The sequence below is a fragment of the Uranotaenia lowii genome, chromosome 3, assembly GCF_029784155.1.
Source record: "Uranotaenia lowii strain MFRU-FL chromosome 3, ASM2978415v1, whole genome shotgun sequence".
NCBI lineage: Eukaryota > Metazoa > Arthropoda > Insecta > Diptera > Culicidae > Uranotaenia > Uranotaenia lowii.
In genome coordinates, this window is record NC_073693.1 from 274889964 (window position 1) to 274909541 (window position 19578).

A 19578-nucleotide genomic window follows, 5' to 3' on the forward strand; every position below is an offset into this window, starting at 1 on the left:
ATTCGCTAAATTTTGACAGAAAGTTTAATTTTAGTTCAGCAACAAAAAAGACCTTTAAAATTGGGAATCAAGTGCTTGAAGCGCCACACAGCGGTCAATCCGAGGACTTTTTCCACAAATCTTTATAACTTCGCTTCGAAAATCAATAATTTTATAACGAATGACACACTTCTGCCCACCAGAAATCATCTAGGGATCATTGTTTTGAATGAAGACTGCGAATAAACTTAAAGAAAGCGAAAAATTATATCTTGTTTGAGTTATAGGGTTGTGAATCTTACCAGTCATTTTGACTGGTCACGGTCCGATAGTCCATGATGAAATTCATTTCGATTATTAAAAGAGCTACAGAAATAAAAAATACACAGATTTGTAGAGATTCAAAGTTCATGAAAAGTCGTATTTTGCGATTTTTTAAAACGAAGATATTCAACAAAGTGTCAAACCAGTAATTTTGACTGGTGCGGTCTTTTTAGTGTTGACCGACCTATATTTTTAATGTAAACCGGGCGCTGAATCCGAAAATGAAATTCAAAAAATTTCAATAGAACAGTTTTTGAGTTAGGCTCCAAATATAAAGTTTTGGAAAACAAAATGTACTTTTACTTAGATTTCAATATCTCGTACTTCATAACAGTAATTTGAAAGCGCTTTTTTGCATATTGAAGAGGAATAAATTTGCTATAGATCATCTGCACTTCACTTTTACGTACGATCAACAGTACTGAATATTTAAAAAAAAATCTGTTTTTCAATTTACTTTGATTGTCATTTCAAAACAAAGGTTTTAAGCGGTAATTTACCACAATCGGTTGAAAATTGAAGAAGTTTTGGTTACTTTAGCATAATAGTAATTTTTGCATTTTTGAATAATTAAAAAAACGTACACTGCGTACACTTAAAATAGGAAGAATTAAACATGATACTATATCCCACTCACTTCAAGCTAAAATTGATCATTAGCTTGTCTGAAGGTCACATGCCAAATTTGAGCAAGATCTGATTAAAAGGAGCGGTTGCTTGAGTGTCGAGCCTGAATGCGATTTCAAGGTATTTTCCTCGGATGGAGCAAAAAATACTGGTTTTTTCATTAAGGGGGGGGTAGGGTCTAACGGGTAAAAAAAGACACCATTTTCACGATTTTTTTCTAGAGCCATCGTTCAAACAAATGTATTCAATTTTTTTTTGCATTATACAAAGCATTGTTAAAACAACACTTAGTAATTTTTTCGTAGAAAAATGTTGAAAAATGAGCCGGTGACGGAGCACTTACGAGGATGCCTTTAAGAAAACAGGATTTGCGGTGGACACTGTATCTCAGCACAGAATCATCTGAAGTCAAAAAATCAGAGCAATATATTTTTAATAGATGTTTTTCTGGACCCCAACGTTTTTATTTAACTTAAAAAAAATTTTATGAAATTTTTGTGGCTGTTTGAAGTAAAAACTACGATTTTTCACGAAAAAATCCGCCATTTTTCACCTGTAAAATCTCCCCAAAGTAAAAAAAAACAAAAAAGAAAAACGTTGGGGTCTGGTATTTTATATGTAGAAAACATGTTCCAAATTTGAAAAGAATCGTATAAGTAGTTTTCAAATGACGATGTCCACGGACTTTGAAAATGTGCTTTCGAGAAAAACGCGTTTGAAGTTTCTGCTCTTGCTTTCTTGCTGTATTAGATAGGAGGAGATAAAGGCCTATAACTTCTACAGTTTTGCTTCAATTGACTTGAAAATTTGACATAACATTCTTGAAATGTTTTACAATAAGAAAACAAAAAAATAAAAAAATCGATTTTTTGAAAGTGTTAGACCCTACCCCCCCCTTAATAACATTTTTCTTCACAAGCCGATTGCTTTTTATGAAAATTTTCTTGAAGCCTCAGTGAAGACAAATATTTAACGAACCCAACCTGCAACCCGATTGAACTTGAAACAAAAAAGCTGAGATTTTTTTTTTCGAGTTTTTGATGTTAAATAACTCGAATTATTGATTTTGTGTCAATTCAAATCTGGATTTAAATTTGGATCCGGCCTTATCGTTTAGTAAAACTCAAACAGGTTTACATTCTAATTACCATCCTGTCAAGAAATATACATACGACCTTCACATTTCAACTGAATTCAATTACAAATTCAGGGTGATGGTTGCAGCTCTAAAAGTGTCATACGTTGACTTACTCATCATTGTACCTGCCCTGTGACTTTTAACCATCATCGGTCAATCAGACGCGCTTTCAGCATACTTATCGCTTACCTACTATAATAGGTAGATACTACATCATGCGTTTCAAGCATCCCTGACTTCACTTGTCTCAGACCGTGAACGCAAACGCAAACGACTCATCTTCCCACGCGTAACAATTAATTTGCATACAAATTTCCCTGGCTAGTCCCCTCTTCGAAAGCTTCTCGCCAAACTTGTTTCGGACAACCAGCCAATAAGTCACCTTTTTTGACGACAAGTGTGTACAGCGCAGCGCAAACACAACAAGATGCTTAGTGCGGGCCCAAAATGAAGCCCATCTACCTTCTACCAATTTGATTAATAAGCTTCGAAGCTCATTAGGCGTGTTTGGGTATTCGCGATCTGCTAAACTTGTCACGGAGTGAGAAACAAACTTTAGTAAAAAAAACCACATCAACCACAAAACAATGGTTAGCAATTTCTCATATAAATTTACAGTCTAGACTCCAGACTTGACGAAATTCAGCCCATCCAAATACCGGCTGGTTGAGTCTTGTGAGCAGAACTCATTTGGAAGGATCTTCGTGACCAAATAGAAGGTATCCACAACTTAGAGTGGTAAAGGAAAAATGAAAACCCTTGCGACGAAGATTGGGAAGTTCGTTGCCTTCAGAAAAGGCGTTCGTCGAGGAGAAGTTAATCTTGACATAATCCGGTGGCCTGTACGTCTTAAGTTTTATTGCATCGGCACTGTGGATGGTAATCTGCCCAGATGAATGGTTATTCGATGATGAATAGTGTAATCAAGACGCATTGAATAGCGGATTAAAGAATTATTGATTTGAAGGTTATTTTGACAAAAGTGATACATGTAAAATTTGTCTTACAACAAAATTTCAATCAACTGCTAGTTTAAAATTTTATGTTTAGAGTTCGTTGATCAATGTGAATTTAAATATAGAAATTATATTAATGAGATCCAATTTCTGAGAAAGAAAATCACAGTAAGAAGAGGAGATGTGAATAAAATTTTACATTTCCAGAAACGATTCGAAGCAATTCATTCATCGCATTCTCAGCCAACAAAGATGTACGGACATGTTTTGACAGAACGCGTTCAAGCTACTTACTGCATCACCGAACTTTCATTGAACCCTGTCCCGTGCTTGATGTCACTTTTGATCATCAGGCTAATTTACACTTTTGACAAGGGCCTGGGACAATACTACGGGAGACATAAGTGTTTCTAACGTTAGAAGTAATTCACCCAAAGCGACCTTTTCTCTGTTTTTGTTGTTGTTCTGATCCCTTTTAGAAACTGGTTCTGGGAAAAAACTCTTGCACTTCGAAGTAAATGGGGTTGGAGGTAAAAGATAGCGAGTCTTGTTTTTCCTTTAACCTTGTTTTGGACGAAAACACAATGTGGAAAGAAGTTTTCACGGCAATGCTCCAGTGAAAATTTAGATGATCAATTTCTAGGGAACTGAACTGCTGAGGAAGCTTTCAAATTTATTTAATGTTCTTATCCTATAGTATTTGGTAGTGTTATCGAAGACAGTACAATTTTTTAATTTTTTTAATCAATAGTGTCAAAAATACAAAAAAAAAACGAACGAAAAAAAAACGGAAATGTAGCATCATTTTTTCTAAATTGAGTTTCCCAGAAGAAGCAAATCACCGGGGTAGCAATTCCCCAGGTCATGTTGTCGCTGTCGCCATTCCATAAAAGTGGACGGCTTGCGGCGCAACATTGTAGCAGTAAACATTTTATTACCTTTTCTGAAAGTAATTCAGTATCGAGCGGCTGGCGCTCGTGTATAAAAAAATATATGAAAAAAAAACGCTTAAACTCGAGCACCTGATAGCAATCTACCTGTTGTTGGCAGACATCTGGCCTTTAAATTTCGTTCCTCCTCTAGCTGGAGCCTAGCTTGAAGTCAAAGGGAAGGATGAGTAGCTACCGGGACCGGGTAATGAAGTTTAACCAGGGCCCAGGACCAGAACGTTTTCAAACGATACTGATGAATTGCCTATGGAGGCAGGAGATCAAGAAGCTGCGATAGGGCACGTAGTTAGTTGACTCTAGGTCCTCTACCAGGTTTACCTCATCAGAATCTTTGTCAATGGGGCATCATTTCTGGCTCGCTAGAACATCAGATTGTGGCTTTATGAAAATTGAAGTTTTTCGTCATTAATTCAATCTTGACAATAGATTATCGAAAAAATATGGGTTTTCTATAATGAAGTAGATTTTTGGTAGGCAATATTTAGTCGGATAAAAACTCTCATCGATACACCCGAAATATAAATACCGCTCGGCGCTATCTCTATTTATGCTAAAAATGCGCTGAAAAGTCTACTGTACCAAAGATGATCTTATGTTGTTGGTTATCCACCATGGGGTTCCGGATTCACCGCAGTTTCTGCCAAAGTATGTGCATTCTTTAGACCTTACCTGACGGCCACTTATAGGATTCGAATCCAAAAGTTTTCTTGCCGATACTGGGAATCGAACCCAGTACGCCAGGTATACCAAAACTAGACTCGCGCCAGCCTATCCGCTAGACCATGTATGTACTGTACCAAAAATGATATGATTGGAAACTACTGGCATAAAAAATCGGGCTCCCAAGCAAAATTATGGCCACTACATTCAAGCGAAACAAGAAAATCGTTTTATGGGATTTTCGTCCATTTGTATAATTAATCCCAAAATAAAAAAAAAGAAGGTATCGAACCCAATGCATCATTCTTAGTTTCCATATGCTATGGGGTTGCGCTAGGAGGACAATGCCAGCTATGAGAAAGCTTATTAGTGCTGCTACGGCACTCCAAAGATGGTCACTATTGGATTAGAGTCTGGTTTGTGGGTGTATATATCTATACAAAGCAAGTTCTGTGTGTTTGTTTGTTTGTTCTCTATATGTAGTAAGGTTTCCAGAATTTTTCACTCACACCTCCGGGCCGGACTAATCTGGACAATTTTATCTAAAAACGTGACAAAATCCAGGCATATGATTTAAAAATTCTCAACCCAAAAACCAGGCAATATTCGGGTAAGCTCTTAAGGACCAGGAATGATGAAAAATGTTTTTAGATTTCCGGATGAACCTTTTTGAAGGGGGTCGTCCATACAAGATAAATATTGTTTTAGCGACACGAGAAATCAATTCCAGGTATCAAATTGAGAGTCAGGGGTCGGCCAAATGGATCGTTCATATTAACTGTTCACTATTTTTGCGATATTAACGATAAAATACATTTGATTGAGATGGAAATTTGCACGTGGGAGTTTTAAGGGGCGGGTAATTTATTATGGACATCATACGTTTTTGCCATATTGACGTTATTATACATTGAATTTAGATGAATATTTTCACATACCAGTTTTAAGGGAAGCTCTTTGGCTTTCAGGTGTCTTATTTTGGGTCAGGGGTTGACAAAGGGGTCGTGTGCATATTATGTTCCCTCTTTTGCGATATTGTCTCAATAATGCATCGGATTGTTATGAAAATTTACACATGGGCGTTTCACAGCACAGGTAATTGATTTCAGGTGTGAAATTTTGACAAAGAAACGGTAAAAGGGGTCGTCCATAATAATTTTCTAATATTTTTAAAACATTTGCGTTGTTAGGGTTAGGCATCACATCGAGGCGGAATTTCATATACGAGAGTTATACAGGAAGAAAACGATTCCTGGCTCCAAACTTCCTATTAGACAGACAGAAAAAGGGGTTGTCCATATTAACTGTTTAATAGTTTTGCGATAATTGTTATGCAGGAGATTCAGACGTAAATCCATTCACGAGTGGTTTAGGAAACTGACAATCAATCCCGATTCCTGTATCACACGACAGAAAAAAGGGGTCTATATTCACTTTAAATGTTTTATAAATAATTTCGTTATTTACATACGAACAATACGAACATTTGCACACGTGTGTTTTTCTTCGATGATCATTTTTTTTTCTTATTTTTTTTAATTAATGTTATATATGTCTGTATGTCCTGAATGGATTCAGAAACTACAGGGTCCGGCAATTGAAGTGCTACATTGGAAATAACAAATAATTTGATCAAAACAAAAACATTTTTTTTTTCAAATTTAATTATTTATTTTATTTTATTTACATAGTATTCCGTCTCACGACATAACTTGACGAACATAATTCCAGAAATTCACTCGGTCCATGGCAACCGTTCTCCAATTTCTCGGACACCCCACGTTCGCCAGATCACGCTCGACTTAGTCGAACCACCTCGCTCGTTGCGCCCCCGCTCGTCTTGTTCCTACTGGATTCGTAGCGAACACCTGTTTTGCAGGCCAGTCGTCCGGCATTCGCGCAACATGTCCCGCCCAGCGTATCCGGCCAGCTTTCACCACTTTCTGGATACTGGGTTCGCCGTAGAGCCGCGCGAGCTCGTGGTTCATCCTTCGCCTCCACACTCCGTTCTCCTGTACGCCGCCAAAGATGGTTCTAAACACTCGTCGCTCGAATACTCCGAGTGTACGCAGGTCCTCCTCGAGCAATATCCATGTCTCGTGCCCGTAGAGAACAACCGGTCTAATGAGCGTCATAAATAGGTTACACTTCGAGCTAAGTCTTCTCGACCGCAGATGCTTGTGGAGTCCATAGTAGGCACGACTTCCGCTGATAATTCGCCTCCGGATCTCACAGCTGGTGTCATTGTCTGCGGTCACCAGTGAGCCGAGATAGACAAAGTCTTCGACTATCTCCAGCTCGTCGCCGTCGATCGTGACCTTGTTATTACTGGACAAGCGGGTTCGGTCGGTCTTGGATCCGCATGCCAGCATGTACTTCGTCTTGACCGTATTAATCATCAACCCAATACTTCCTGCTACTACGGAATGAAATTTGAATGGAATTATGAGAAATTTTGTTTGGAAGGAACATGAAAACCAAGTTTTGCACTAAGTTTTTAAGTCTCTATCGACCGATTTCTTTTCATTATAGATTTTTACGAAGCTATTTTTTTGTTTCGATTATAAGGCTATGATCATTTAGTATCCGGACAGTTACAAACGTGTGTATTTTAAAAACTATTCATCTGATCGAAAAACTTTCTATGGAAGAAATGAAGGTGTTAATATGACATTTAATGTAAAAATATAAAAAAAATATTTATCAATGATTTCAAGAAATACTCTAACTTTTTCATAAAATCTCTTTTTTATCTTTGCACACTTTTTTCAATCATGTATTGATTTATTTTTTTTACCACAGAAGCAAAACTTTTGCAAAATCATGATATTAGCTTAGCTTAGCTTAGCTTGATTGACTTCTCACATCCACCTTTAATCGTGAAATCTGAAATGATTCTATTTTTTTAAACCAATCTCTCAATAGCTTCTTCAAAGCTTTATTTTGATCTATCATATGTATCTCATTATCATCATTTCAAATTCCACGATCGCAGGCGTGGCTCCGTAGAACATAGTTACACATCGCCAATGGTTGCTACTCCGTGATTGACCGAGGCCATCAGTTTTGTTCAGAGGTCAAATGAATGGTGCCTGGGATTGACAAAACATTCACAATGCCCAAAACTGATGCTCTCTCTTTACACATCAATAACGGCGCCGGCCACGTCCTAGTAGTCAATAGATAGGTTTGGAAAACAGGATGAAAGAAAAATGTTGCGCTTTAGGACCGAGGTCACCTCTGCATCCTAGCAAAACAAATTTGTGCTGGAGGTTTGGGTGAAAGGATATGACCAGGGGACACTTTTGACTAGTGTAACGATCTGAGTTTTCTACCATAAATTCACCAAAGCTTCTACCATGTCATGGAAAAGATCATCATCTTCTTCTTTGTTTCACAATTGTCTTAGACATTGATTCACTGCCTAAGTTCAATTTTTATAAGACCTAATCATTTCTAATTTGTCATTTACTATTCTACCTTTTTTTTATCATAAAATGAAAGTGTTTAGTTATGTCAATTATCTTATCGCTGCAATGATTAGAAACAAATACAAAATTTTCAGAAAAAATCATTTAAAATTCTTTTGTTTCAACATTTTACAAAATTTCACATAAATCTTTGAATCTCGTTTTGTACAAGTTTTTCATAGTGTTTCATTATAATTTTTTATAAATAAATTTCTACTGAAAATAAGAAATCGCGAACTGATTCCTCAATTATCTCACGCATGCTCTTTGAGTTTTTCCAGATTGCTTGCGAACAAATCTCATATGTCAACTTAATTTAGCATATTTCTATGCAAATAAATTCGTTTCCCTAAAGCATTTTTTGTTATTTTTTAAAGGTCCTTGGATTGTGAAACGCTGTTGTTAATATGTATTTTTAGCAATCGCTTCAGATAAGTTCCTATCGTGATTGATGATGATTCCATTAATAAGCTTTTATTCTTTTTTTTAAATTTAATCCAATGTTTAATGGGTAACGCAATAATCATCCTCAAAACACAATTACCGGACACGACCTATCTTATCAACACGCGAATTTTACCTTCTTGTAATTTATTTTCAAAAATCTCGAATCAAGTGCTGCATACCTGGGCAGAACATCCACATCAGCACACAGTTTTCATATCTTATTAGTACAATTTGGTTTAATTTGTTTAAGTGGAGCGAACCTGCTAAATTTGATTACAGCAAATCTTTAAAAACAAAATATCTAATAACTGTCTCAGATGTTCGAACTATAAACTTTTCCAATGATATTCTATAATTTGCTCAAAATAGCGATGATCTAAACAACGCAGTAAACAAATAGCTATTTGGGAATACTCAATCAAACTTTCGAAATCATAAATCTTGAGGAATTCAGTTCTGGGGAAGTAAAAGGTAAAGAAATAAATTTTTATACACTATCCCCATGCTGTAAACAAAAAATTATTAAAACACGTATCAAGAGATACTTAGCTTCGATAAGTTGTAGAATAGTTCGGATCCTTTAGACGTCCGGTAGCAATCCTGCTTGCATTTCATTGTAGGTAATTCTAATGTTCTCGTTTACTCTTAAACATGCGCACTTTTCAGTTCTTGCATTTTATTTAATTATCTTCAACTAAACTTTAAAAATTAGGATTCGAGAGACCTTGAAAATTTTTCCACTCAAAACTTTTGCAAAATCATGATATTTTACACAAACTCACCTGGAAAAAGCAATTGGAATCGTGTTGGAACCTTTTCATGAGTAGGCTTCTCGAAGAATGTGACCTCTTGAATCCGGTTTAAACATTTTTTTTTGTCCTTCAGAACACATCTGTCATATTGCGTAAAAACCGGATGCACGGATTACAATCTTTGTAACTGATCATTATTAGTTATTTACTTGGTGTCTACCAGTCAGGCAACACTTTTTGCCTGCCAAAAATGGATTTTTTTTGGATTATTTAAGGAGTCTGCATTCAGTTATCCCCAATAACCATAGACTTTTTACCATATTTAAGATCAAGGGTTCCACTAAGATGCTTGGTTTGAACTTCGTGAGCATCCTAGAGTGGCTTCTTATACTTCTTAACCATTTGGTCCGAAAAAAAATCAGAAAAAAATCAACAGTTCGTGAGCTTTCAAGTCAACAATGAAGAATTTTCGAGGCGCAAAATGCGTAAAAGGAGCAAATTTGTGCAAAATTATTTTTACCAAGTCTTTTTGCGTCGTGAATATCTCAAACACACGTTAACTTAAAAATCTATCAAAAATAGGCAAGATAGTCCTTTTCATAACCAAAACAACGCTACTAAAGTTTTGCATATCCGTGGTCTGTTAACGTAGATATCACCAAAATAAAGTGTCCGGGTACTAAATGATCATAGCCTTAGTCGTTTTCGTCGAATCATGTTTCCAACAAGCGCGATTTTGTATGTTTTTATTTGAGACCTTTTAAAACAACCGTGTTTATGCCATAATAAAATTAAGTTTCTCAGTATTGATTATTGAAATTTTTATTGAAGCGCATTGTTAAACTTGTATTGCAGAAATACAATAATAGTGTTGAAGTAGAAAGTCTTGAACGTTTTCGAAAAATGTAAATCAATTCTCGTGACGTCACAACGCATTCTTTACCCGGGTGCAACTCACAACCTTCTGAATCGATTTTTATTCTGAAAATTGCTTTGAATTCCTCTCAAAAAATTTGAAGAGAACCACACTTTTCGACCAAATGTGAAGTTTTAAGGAATCATGAATTGAAACACCGTAGAATTTTCGTGATGTCACAACGCTCTAAAATAGATACCTATATCACCGATTCTAGAGCGTAAACTTGCAGTGATTATTCTTTACCTAATATCCTGCTTATAATATGGCTTTATTAACACCATTTTACATTTTTGTTATACGTAGCTAGATTTTTGACTAAGTTATGTTTCAAATAAAGACTTATTGTTAAAATCAATTTATTTTCATACTAAAATATTTAAATTTCAACGATAACATACTCAATTCTAAAAGAAGGTACATAACTGATAAAGAGTGTCCACGATGAAATTGCCACACTGTGAAGTTGCTCTTACTTTTTAACCGTTTTGCAGAATTTAATGAAAATTTGGGTGGATTTAGCTCATAGTGCATTGTTCATATCCTGCAAGTTTTTAAGTCCTGTGATAAAAACTCGCGGAAATGGAGTCGAAAGAACAGCTCGTGCGTGATTAAATCTTGCGCATTCATCACGAGACAAGGATCTCTCGCATCGTTCCATCGCTAAAATATTGGGAATCGTGAATTCCACGGTGTCGCGAGTGATTAGGCGATTTGAGGAACGATTGACCACCGATCGGAAGCCCAGAAGGGAAGGAAAAAGTATTTCGTACAACACCCAAAATTCACAACCGCGTACCTTCAACCTTCAACCGAAACCAGAACTCCTCCGTTCGGGATGTGGCTAAGTAGCTGCAGTTTTGTCCAGAAGGCCAAAACTAAGGCTGGGATTCGAACGTTCAAGGTGAAAAAGGCCCCTAATCGCGACGAGAAGCAGAACAAGTAAGCCAAAAACCGTGCCAGGAAGTTGTACCTCAACATGCGGACGAAAGTTGAATGCTGCATCATGGACGACGAAACATATGTGAAGGCCGACTTCAAACAGATCCCCGAGAACCTGTTTTTCAAGGCCAAGGATAAGTTCAGCGTTCCGGAGCATGTCCGTACTAAGAAGATGCCCAAATTTGCGAATAAATTCCTGGTTTGGCCATCTGCACGTGCGGGAAGCGGAGTGCACCTTTCGTGACCCAGGACATGAAAGTGTGCATCCAGAAGCGGCTGCTTCCTCTCCTGAAAGCTCACAATGTCCTCTGGCCGGATTCGGCCTCATGCCATTATTCCAAGGACGTGCTGAAGTGGTATGCGGACAGTAAGGTCAATTTCGTGACGAAATTGTTCAACCCTCCCAACAATCCGTAGCTCCGCCCTATCGAGAAATACTGGACGATTATGAAGCAGCATTTTATTAAACGACCTAAGGTAGTGAAGACAGTCGAGGAACTGAAGAAAATATGGGTTTACATGCGAAAAATGGTTGATTCACAATCTCTGCAGAATCTTATGGCCAGGGTTAAGGCCAAGGTTAAGGCCAAAGTGGGGGCATTTGCGTATAGACTGTTAATAAAATACGAATAAAATGGTAAATGAAAGTTTGATAGTTTGTTTTCAATTCCTAAAAATTTGATGGAAATCGGATGAAAACTCGAATTTTTCGAATCAATTCTGTGTGTAGCAATTTCATCGTGGACACCTTTTAACCTTTTGATGGAAAATAAAGCTTAAGAAACAACCTTTTTGATGGTGCGCAGTTGATTTTTGAATAATGAAAAATAAAAATTTGTTCTCCAGTTGAGAGGTGCTTCGAATCAAATCGTGCATTAAATCGAATCTCTCATTAATGTTTCAATATCTTTTTTTTATAATACGCCCAAAAATCAATCCTTTCAATGAAGAAAAACACATGTGGCTGAGAAAATAAAATACCCTTTCGATGTTTTTATGATATTGAACTGGTTTGATAATGAATAAAAGAATTGTAAAAAAATCTGGTTTGATAAATTAAAATACTAAACTTATCGCTTAATATAAATTGTAATAAAGTCGAAATTTGTCGAAAATTTTGTTTTAAACCCGAAACAAATTGTAGGAAAGAGATGAATGTTGAAACTATATGAAATAATTCCTGCCTCAAAGTGTGTCAAAAACCAAATCTAATCCGAATCCGATGATAAAACAATTTCATATTTTACAAAAAAAAATAGGATAAATTCTACAGTGCAATGGCTATACTGTTCGACAATACAAGATTTTAGAATTTGTTGATTTTGAGAGAAATTATTCATTGATAACCGATAAATCGAAAACCCATATTATAAAAACTGATTTTGAATCTATTTGTCATCCTCCATCCAATGAAGGATTAAAATTTTGCCTTGGTAATCTTGTGTCATATTTTTTTTGTTTCGATTAAAGTCGTTTTACCATCTTTATGGCATTCGCGACTTTATCAACGTTACAGTTGGCGGATCGTTATTGAAAAACTTAAAACGATGTTAAAATACAATTTCAGCTTGAGCTGTACGACTGCTACAAGACATAGTTTTCGTCACGCACCGATCCGAAAAAATACACTTGAACATCCCTTTAACAACAAGCCCTTTAATTTGACGTTTTACCCTAGTTTCTCGGAAATATCCTCGTATCATTTCTGCTCCCGTGAAAGGACAGGGCATATAAAGGTCTCAAAAGTACACCGTCGGTATTTCAATTATCCTTCTAGTAATTCAACTTATCTGTGCAAATGTTCAATATCCAATGCAACATGGAATTATCGACAGCTGACTCACCAACTGACATTCCTCTTCCTAGCATCGATAGCTAATGACTTGCAGAAAAAATTGTTCATTAAAATTCACTTACCGAGGGACCCCTCTCGACTCTTTGTTTCTGGATCTGTAACTGTAACTGTAACAAATTTCACCATCAATTAACCTTTTGCTTTCCGATTTCGATTCTTTCCAGATTTCGTCGTCGGTTCCCGGAAAAATTTCCAACCAAGGCTGGTGGACCAAAATCGGAAACCTTTGTCTCCTGCCTCATCAAAAATGAGGAACAGGATACGAACGAGCCTGGGCTCGGTTGGCTTGCTGCTATTTTTACTCAGCCAGGTAAGTGAATTGGAGGGAGGCCAAAAAGGAGTGGGTGGGTCAATATCCGGAAACATCTTCCGGAAAAGGTTAATTGGGCGCCAAACAGGTCGATCCAAATGATGGCAAGGAGTGTCTCGGAAAATGAGGCGCACAATTTATGCTAAACGTTCTTCCTGATCTGTGATCGGTTTGGGACGTTTGCATTAAAGTTCAAAAGCAACGCGCCATCGATAGGTCAGCCGGGCAAAATCGGGACCAAATCTGTGAATGGATGGATACCTACTGGAAATCGACGCTTCGTGACATCCGTCCGGATCGGAAAAGTTCAGACGCTTAGTCCGATTCCGAGTTTTACTTAATCTTGACTCTGCTGTTGCTGTTTGGATGATAATCGTTATCCATTCGTTGAATCACCGTGTTTCGATGTCGCCTTTAATAAGAATTGATGCCGTCGATGCCGGTGTTATGAATAATTTGCATTGAAGAATGAGAAAAATAAGACAGATCAAAGAGCTAAACGACAGAAAGCGGAGTGATTAGCACGATTAATATGTATTAATTAAAGAGTAAAATTATCTCCAAAATCCTATTTTAAAACTGAATCCATAAAATCTTCAACAACATATGTATACAAATGTACAGTATTTACTATAAACAAAACAATAACAGTTCTGAATGTGTCTAAAACATGATAGATAATAACAAAAAATGATTAAAAATTATGAATAATAATTAATAATTCATGAAAAATGACTTTAATAATAGTTATGCCAAAAAAAATTTCAAATTCTTCTTTCGTTACTTAGAGTTGAAACATTACGAGGGTGATAAATAATATTAAATAATGCAATAAACCAATAAATCGAAAAAATTGTACATAAACATGAATGTAACAAAATTGCATACAAAAATCTTTTAATTTTATTTATTTCCCACTTTGGGGTTTTCGGAAATATTGAAGAGGGGAAGGGAGGTGGTTACAGAAGTAGCGTTTGATATTTTTTCGATTTAACAATGGTTAGTTTTTTTTAAAAGAAAACTTAAATAATAAAACTGTTCAATTACGGCAAATCAAAGTTTTCAAGCGTGTTGCCAAAAACTAAAGTTGAATGTGTTTAAAATTCTATTGCATCTTATTTTTGTTAAATTGATTTTTAAATTGTTTGGTATTATTCATTTTTTGTATTCTTTTGAACTTCTCCCATTCTCTCTTCTCAATTCTTTTCAATTTTTTTGTCATATTGTTTTCAATTCTTTTCAATTTTTTTCAATTCTTTAAGAAAATTTTTTTAATTCTTTTAATTTTTTTCAATCCCTTTCAACTCTTCTGAATTCATTTCCATTCTTTTCAATTCTTTTAATTCTTTTCAATTTTTTTTTCAATTCTTTCCTATTCGTTTCATTTCTTCTCAATTCTTTTCAAGTCTTTTGAATACTTTTCAATTCGTTTCAATTATTTTCAATTCTTTTCATTCCTTTTTAATTCACTTCAATTCTTTTCAATCCAATTCAATTGTTATGGATAAGAATTTAAATTCTTTTGTATTCTTTTCAATCCATTTCAATTCTTCAAATTCTTTTCAATTCTTTTCAATTCTTTTCAATGCTTTTCAATTCTTTTAAATTTTTTTCAATTCTTTTCAAGTCATTTCAATTCTTTTCAATTCTTTTCATTCCTTTTCAATTCATTTCAATTCTTTTCAATTCTTTTCATTCCTTTTTAATTCCCTTCAATTCTTTTCAATCCAATTCAATTCTTATGGATAAGAATTGAAATTCTTTTCAACTCTTTTAATTTTTTTCAATTCCTTTCAACTCTTCTGAATTCATTTCCATTCTTTTCAATTCTTTTCAATTCTTTTCAATTCTTTTCAATTCTTTTCAATTCTTTTCAATTCTTTTCAATTCTTTTCAATTCTTTTCAATTCTTTTCAATTCTTTTCAATTCTTTTCAATTCTTTTCAATTCTTTTCAATTCTTTTCAATTCTTTTCAATTCTTTTCAATTCTTTTCAATTCTTTTCAATTCTTTTCAATTCTTTTCAATTCTTTTCAATTCTTTTCAATTCTTTTCAATTCTTTTCAATTCTTTTCAATTCTTTCCAATTTTTTTCAATTCTTTTCAATTCTTTGCAATTCTTTTCAATTCTTTTCAATTTATTTCAATTCTTTGCAATTTTTTTCAATTCTTCTCAATTCTTTTCAATTCTTTTCAATTCTTTTCAATTGATTTCAATTCTTTTCAATACTTTTCAATTCTTTTCAATTCATTTCAATTCTTTTCAATTCTTTTCAATGCTTTTCAATTCTTTTCAATTATTTTTTTTAAATCCTTTTCAATTCTCTTCAATTCTTTTCAATTCTTTTCTTAGCTTTTCGATTTTCTTCAATTCTTTGCATATTTTTTTTTTTAAATTCTCATCAATTATTTCAATTATTTTCAATACTTTTCAGTTTTTTTTCTATTCTTTTCAATTTTTTTCAATTCTTTTCAACTCTTTTCAATTTTCTTCAATTATTTTTTATTCTTTTCAAAACTTTTAAATTTTTCAATTCTTCTCAATTCTTTTCAATTCTTTTCAATTGTTTTCAATTCTTTTTCAATTCTTTTCAATTCTTTTCAATTCTTTTCAATTCTATTCAATTCGTTTCAATTCTTTTCAATTCTTTTAATTCGTTTAAATTGTTTTCAATTTCTTCCACTTCTTTTCAATTCTTTTCCTGTTTTTTACATTCTTCTCAAATCATTTCAATTCTTTTCAATTCTTTTGAATTCTTCTGAATCCTTTTGAATTGTTTTTAATTCTTTTCAATTTTTTTTCAATTCCTTTCTATTGTTTTCAATTCTTTTAAATTCTTTAAATTCTTTTCAATTCTTTTCAATTCTTTTCAATTCTTTTCAATTCTTTTCAATTCTTTTCAATTCGTTTCAATTCTTTTCAATTCTTTTCAATTATCTTCAATTCTTTTCAATTCTTTTCAATTCTTTTCAATTTTTTTCAATTCTTTTCAATTTTTTCAATTCTTTTCAATTCTTCTCAATTCTTTTCAATTCTTTTCCATTCTTTTCAGTTCTTGTCAACTCTTTTCAATTCTTTTCAATTCTCTTCAATTCTTTTCAATTCCTTTCAATTCTTCTCAATTCTTTTCAATTATTTTCAGTTCTCTTCATTTTTTTTTTAAATTATTTCCAATTTTTTTCAATGCTTTTTAATTCTTTCTTACTCTTTTAAAAAAATTTCAATTTTTTGTCAATTCTTTTCAGTTTCTTTAAATCTCTTTAATTCTTTTTAATTTTTTTCAACTCTTTTCAACTTTTATCAATTGTTATCAATTATACCCAATTATTTTCAATGTAGATTAATTTATTTTCCAAATAATTTTCTTCTTTTTAAACTACCATCAAGTTCTGATATTTTGGAATGTCAAAAAATTCTGTTCAATCACTTCAGTTTTTTATTTAATTTTTCTTTACAGTTTTATTTAAATTACTTTCCACTTTTTTTTTTACATATTTTGATTATTATTGATATTTTTTTTAATATGATCTAATTCTTTTCAAGTTTATTTATTGTTTTTAATTATTGCAGTTGTTTTCAATAATTTTCAGTATTTTTATAAATAATGTAGAGAAATGAATCCAACTGTGTTAGATGAAATTCCAGGGACTAGATAAGAGAAAATCGATATTGAAAAACATGCGAAAAAAATTCGCCTTGTCTCCCGGTAGGACTTGAACCCACATCTTGCGCCTCTCCGGGGCCCATGTATTAACATTCTACTACAGGAGACCAACCTGGCGTATGAATATTATACTGGTTGAGTGTCGATGTCTATCGGAATGACACAGTTGGATTCATTTCTCTACAAAAAAAGTTTCGCTGACTGAATGTTTGAGTCAAGACCCATCTCTGGGTCGCAGTTTAAAAATTTATAAATAATTTTCCATGGTTTTCAATTCCTTTCAAATAATTTTTACTAGATTTAATTGTTTTGAACTTTTTTGATTTTTTTCCAATTATATTTATTTTTTAAATGTCTCCAAAATATTTTTCTTTCAATCTTTTTTCAGTTGTTTTCTATTCTTTTCAAAACTTCGCATTTCTTTTCAATCTTTAAACTTGAATTTTTTGGTTTTTGTTTTGTTACAAAAATTCTAGAACTGATATATATTCGATAATTTCAAGGACAGCATTTTTGTTTTTCTTGTTAACTCTTTCAAAACGGTTAAATTTATTTTAATTTTTTTTATTTTGCTTCAACTTTTTGATAAATTTTTTTTTTCAATTGTCGGTAGAAATAGCTTTATTATTAGTTCACTATCTGTAAATTTCTGAAACTATTTTATTTTATTTAATTGTTTCAATAGTTCGAATTATGTTAAATTAATTTTATTTTCCATAAGTCTCAATTTCATTCAAGACTCATTTTTTTCATTCAAAGGTATAGATTTTCACTGATTTTTGTTTTGAAGTTTTTCACAAACCAATTCATTTCTGACTTTTTGATCCTCTCCTTCATTTCTCAATAAGCCACAAATATTGTATTTTTATTTCTTTTAACTCGTAGTGATAAAAGTTCAAACCCGGACAATTTTTTTTGTTTCTTTTACTGTTTTTTTCAAAATGTTTATTTTAAGCTATTTTCAGATTTTATTTCAAATACGTCTTAAATCGCTACACTAAATTAATTTTCAACTTGTGTCTGATTTTGGAATAGATTTTTGTTTTTTAAATTAAGAGTTTGTGCTGCTATTTAAAAACTGATTTATTTTGTATCTTTGTAAAGTTAGATCACTTAAAGTTGCGAGAGATGGTGGACAAAATATAAATACCAGATTCGAATTCAGGATGCTGGCTTCCTTGTCAATTAGTTGTTTCATAGACATTCGCCATTTTTGATCTACGTAATTGGAATATTCTATACAAATTTGCACAAATTGGATTCCATTATATTTTCATATAATTTGGTACTTTTTTGAAGACAGTCCAGTTTTGATCAATATTTTAATTGTTTTAATACTTATATTTTTTTCATTTTTAATTGGGTGAATTTAGTTGTCTGAAGTTTCGATAAATGAATTCTAGATAGGATCAAGATTCTCTCATTGTATTTTTATAAAAATTATTTTTAAGTAGACGAAAGTGGGGATACTTGATACCTTTTTCTGATTTTCATCATATAGTTTTTTGAAAATTTAGCAACTCGGCGTCTTTTGCATTTTCTGACAGCGTGTAACTTCAAGTTTATATTTTATATGCTCCAAAAATTAGAACGATACATGAACTCTTAGATGAACTAGAAGCTTTTTCGTGACACTAAATTAATTGTGATATTTTTAAAGTCACAGGAGACTTGATCCTTTCAGGGTGCCCTGACCCTAGGCAAAAATCTAGTAAAATCCGAAGATAAATGGTACTTTGAAAATTTTTTTCCAAATTAGTTCTCAATTCACAGTTTGTTAGTATCAGACAAAGAAAATTCTAAAAGTTTGTCAACTACCCTAAAGTCATTGCATACCTTAAGGCGCAATTTTTTAGTTTTTATGTAAATACAGTATTTTCTGTCCTTTTAACAGATAATATCTGGATAAACATTAGTAGTTGGACAGATATCAGTAATATTATGATAACCAATGATCACGATCCATTTAAAAGAAAAATATATCTTTCTGAACTCTAGGGATCAATTGTACCCATAACATACATTATGACAAACTTCTTCTTAAAAAAATGAGAGTATACTATTGCTCAGAAAGTATGGCACTATGAAGCTCATATTATATTCTAACGATTGTAATATTGGAGTAAATATTTTTATTACAATTTTTAAAAGTGACAACATTTTAAAGTGATAAAAAAAGATCTTCAAATCACATTTTGTAAAATTTTTCGAACAAAGTTCAATACCTTGAATTTTTTTTTAATTTGCTGAGATAACAACATTGCTGTTTTGTTGGCACATTTTTTTTGAACATTTGATATTTGTGAGACATTCCGATTTCGAGATATAGCGAAGGAATCAAATATCTCCAGGGAACAAGTATTCTCATTCTCCTCTATTGCTTGAAAAGTAGTCATGCAATACCTCGTTAGCCATAAGCTGTGATGTCAGTTATATTGATTGTTTTTTCCACAAAAGAAACAAAAATGTTGTTGATTCTTCTTAAAAAAATATCCAATCTTCCCATACAAGACTAAAAGTTAAAATTTACTTATGTTAACGTTACTTTAAAACTCTGCGAAAAAACATGGATGAGTTTTGAGCCAAA

General features: G+C 33.2%; 1 protein-coding gene across 2 annotated transcripts in view; it reads left to right on the top strand.

Annotated features, from left to right (window-relative positions):
* LOC129756274 (mucin-2) overlaps window positions 1-19578 on the top strand; it is a 148014-nt gene that overhangs the window by 66141 nt on the left and 62295 nt on the right. For both annotated transcript variants that reach the window (XM_055753095.1, XM_055753096.1), the window contains exon 3: window positions 13181-13326. In XM_055753095.1, coding sequence (XP_055609070.1) covers window positions 13264-13326 — 63 coding nt within the window. In that variant the 5' untranslated portion in view covers window positions 13181-13263. The remainder of the gene's footprint in view (window positions 1-13180; window positions 13327-19578) is intronic.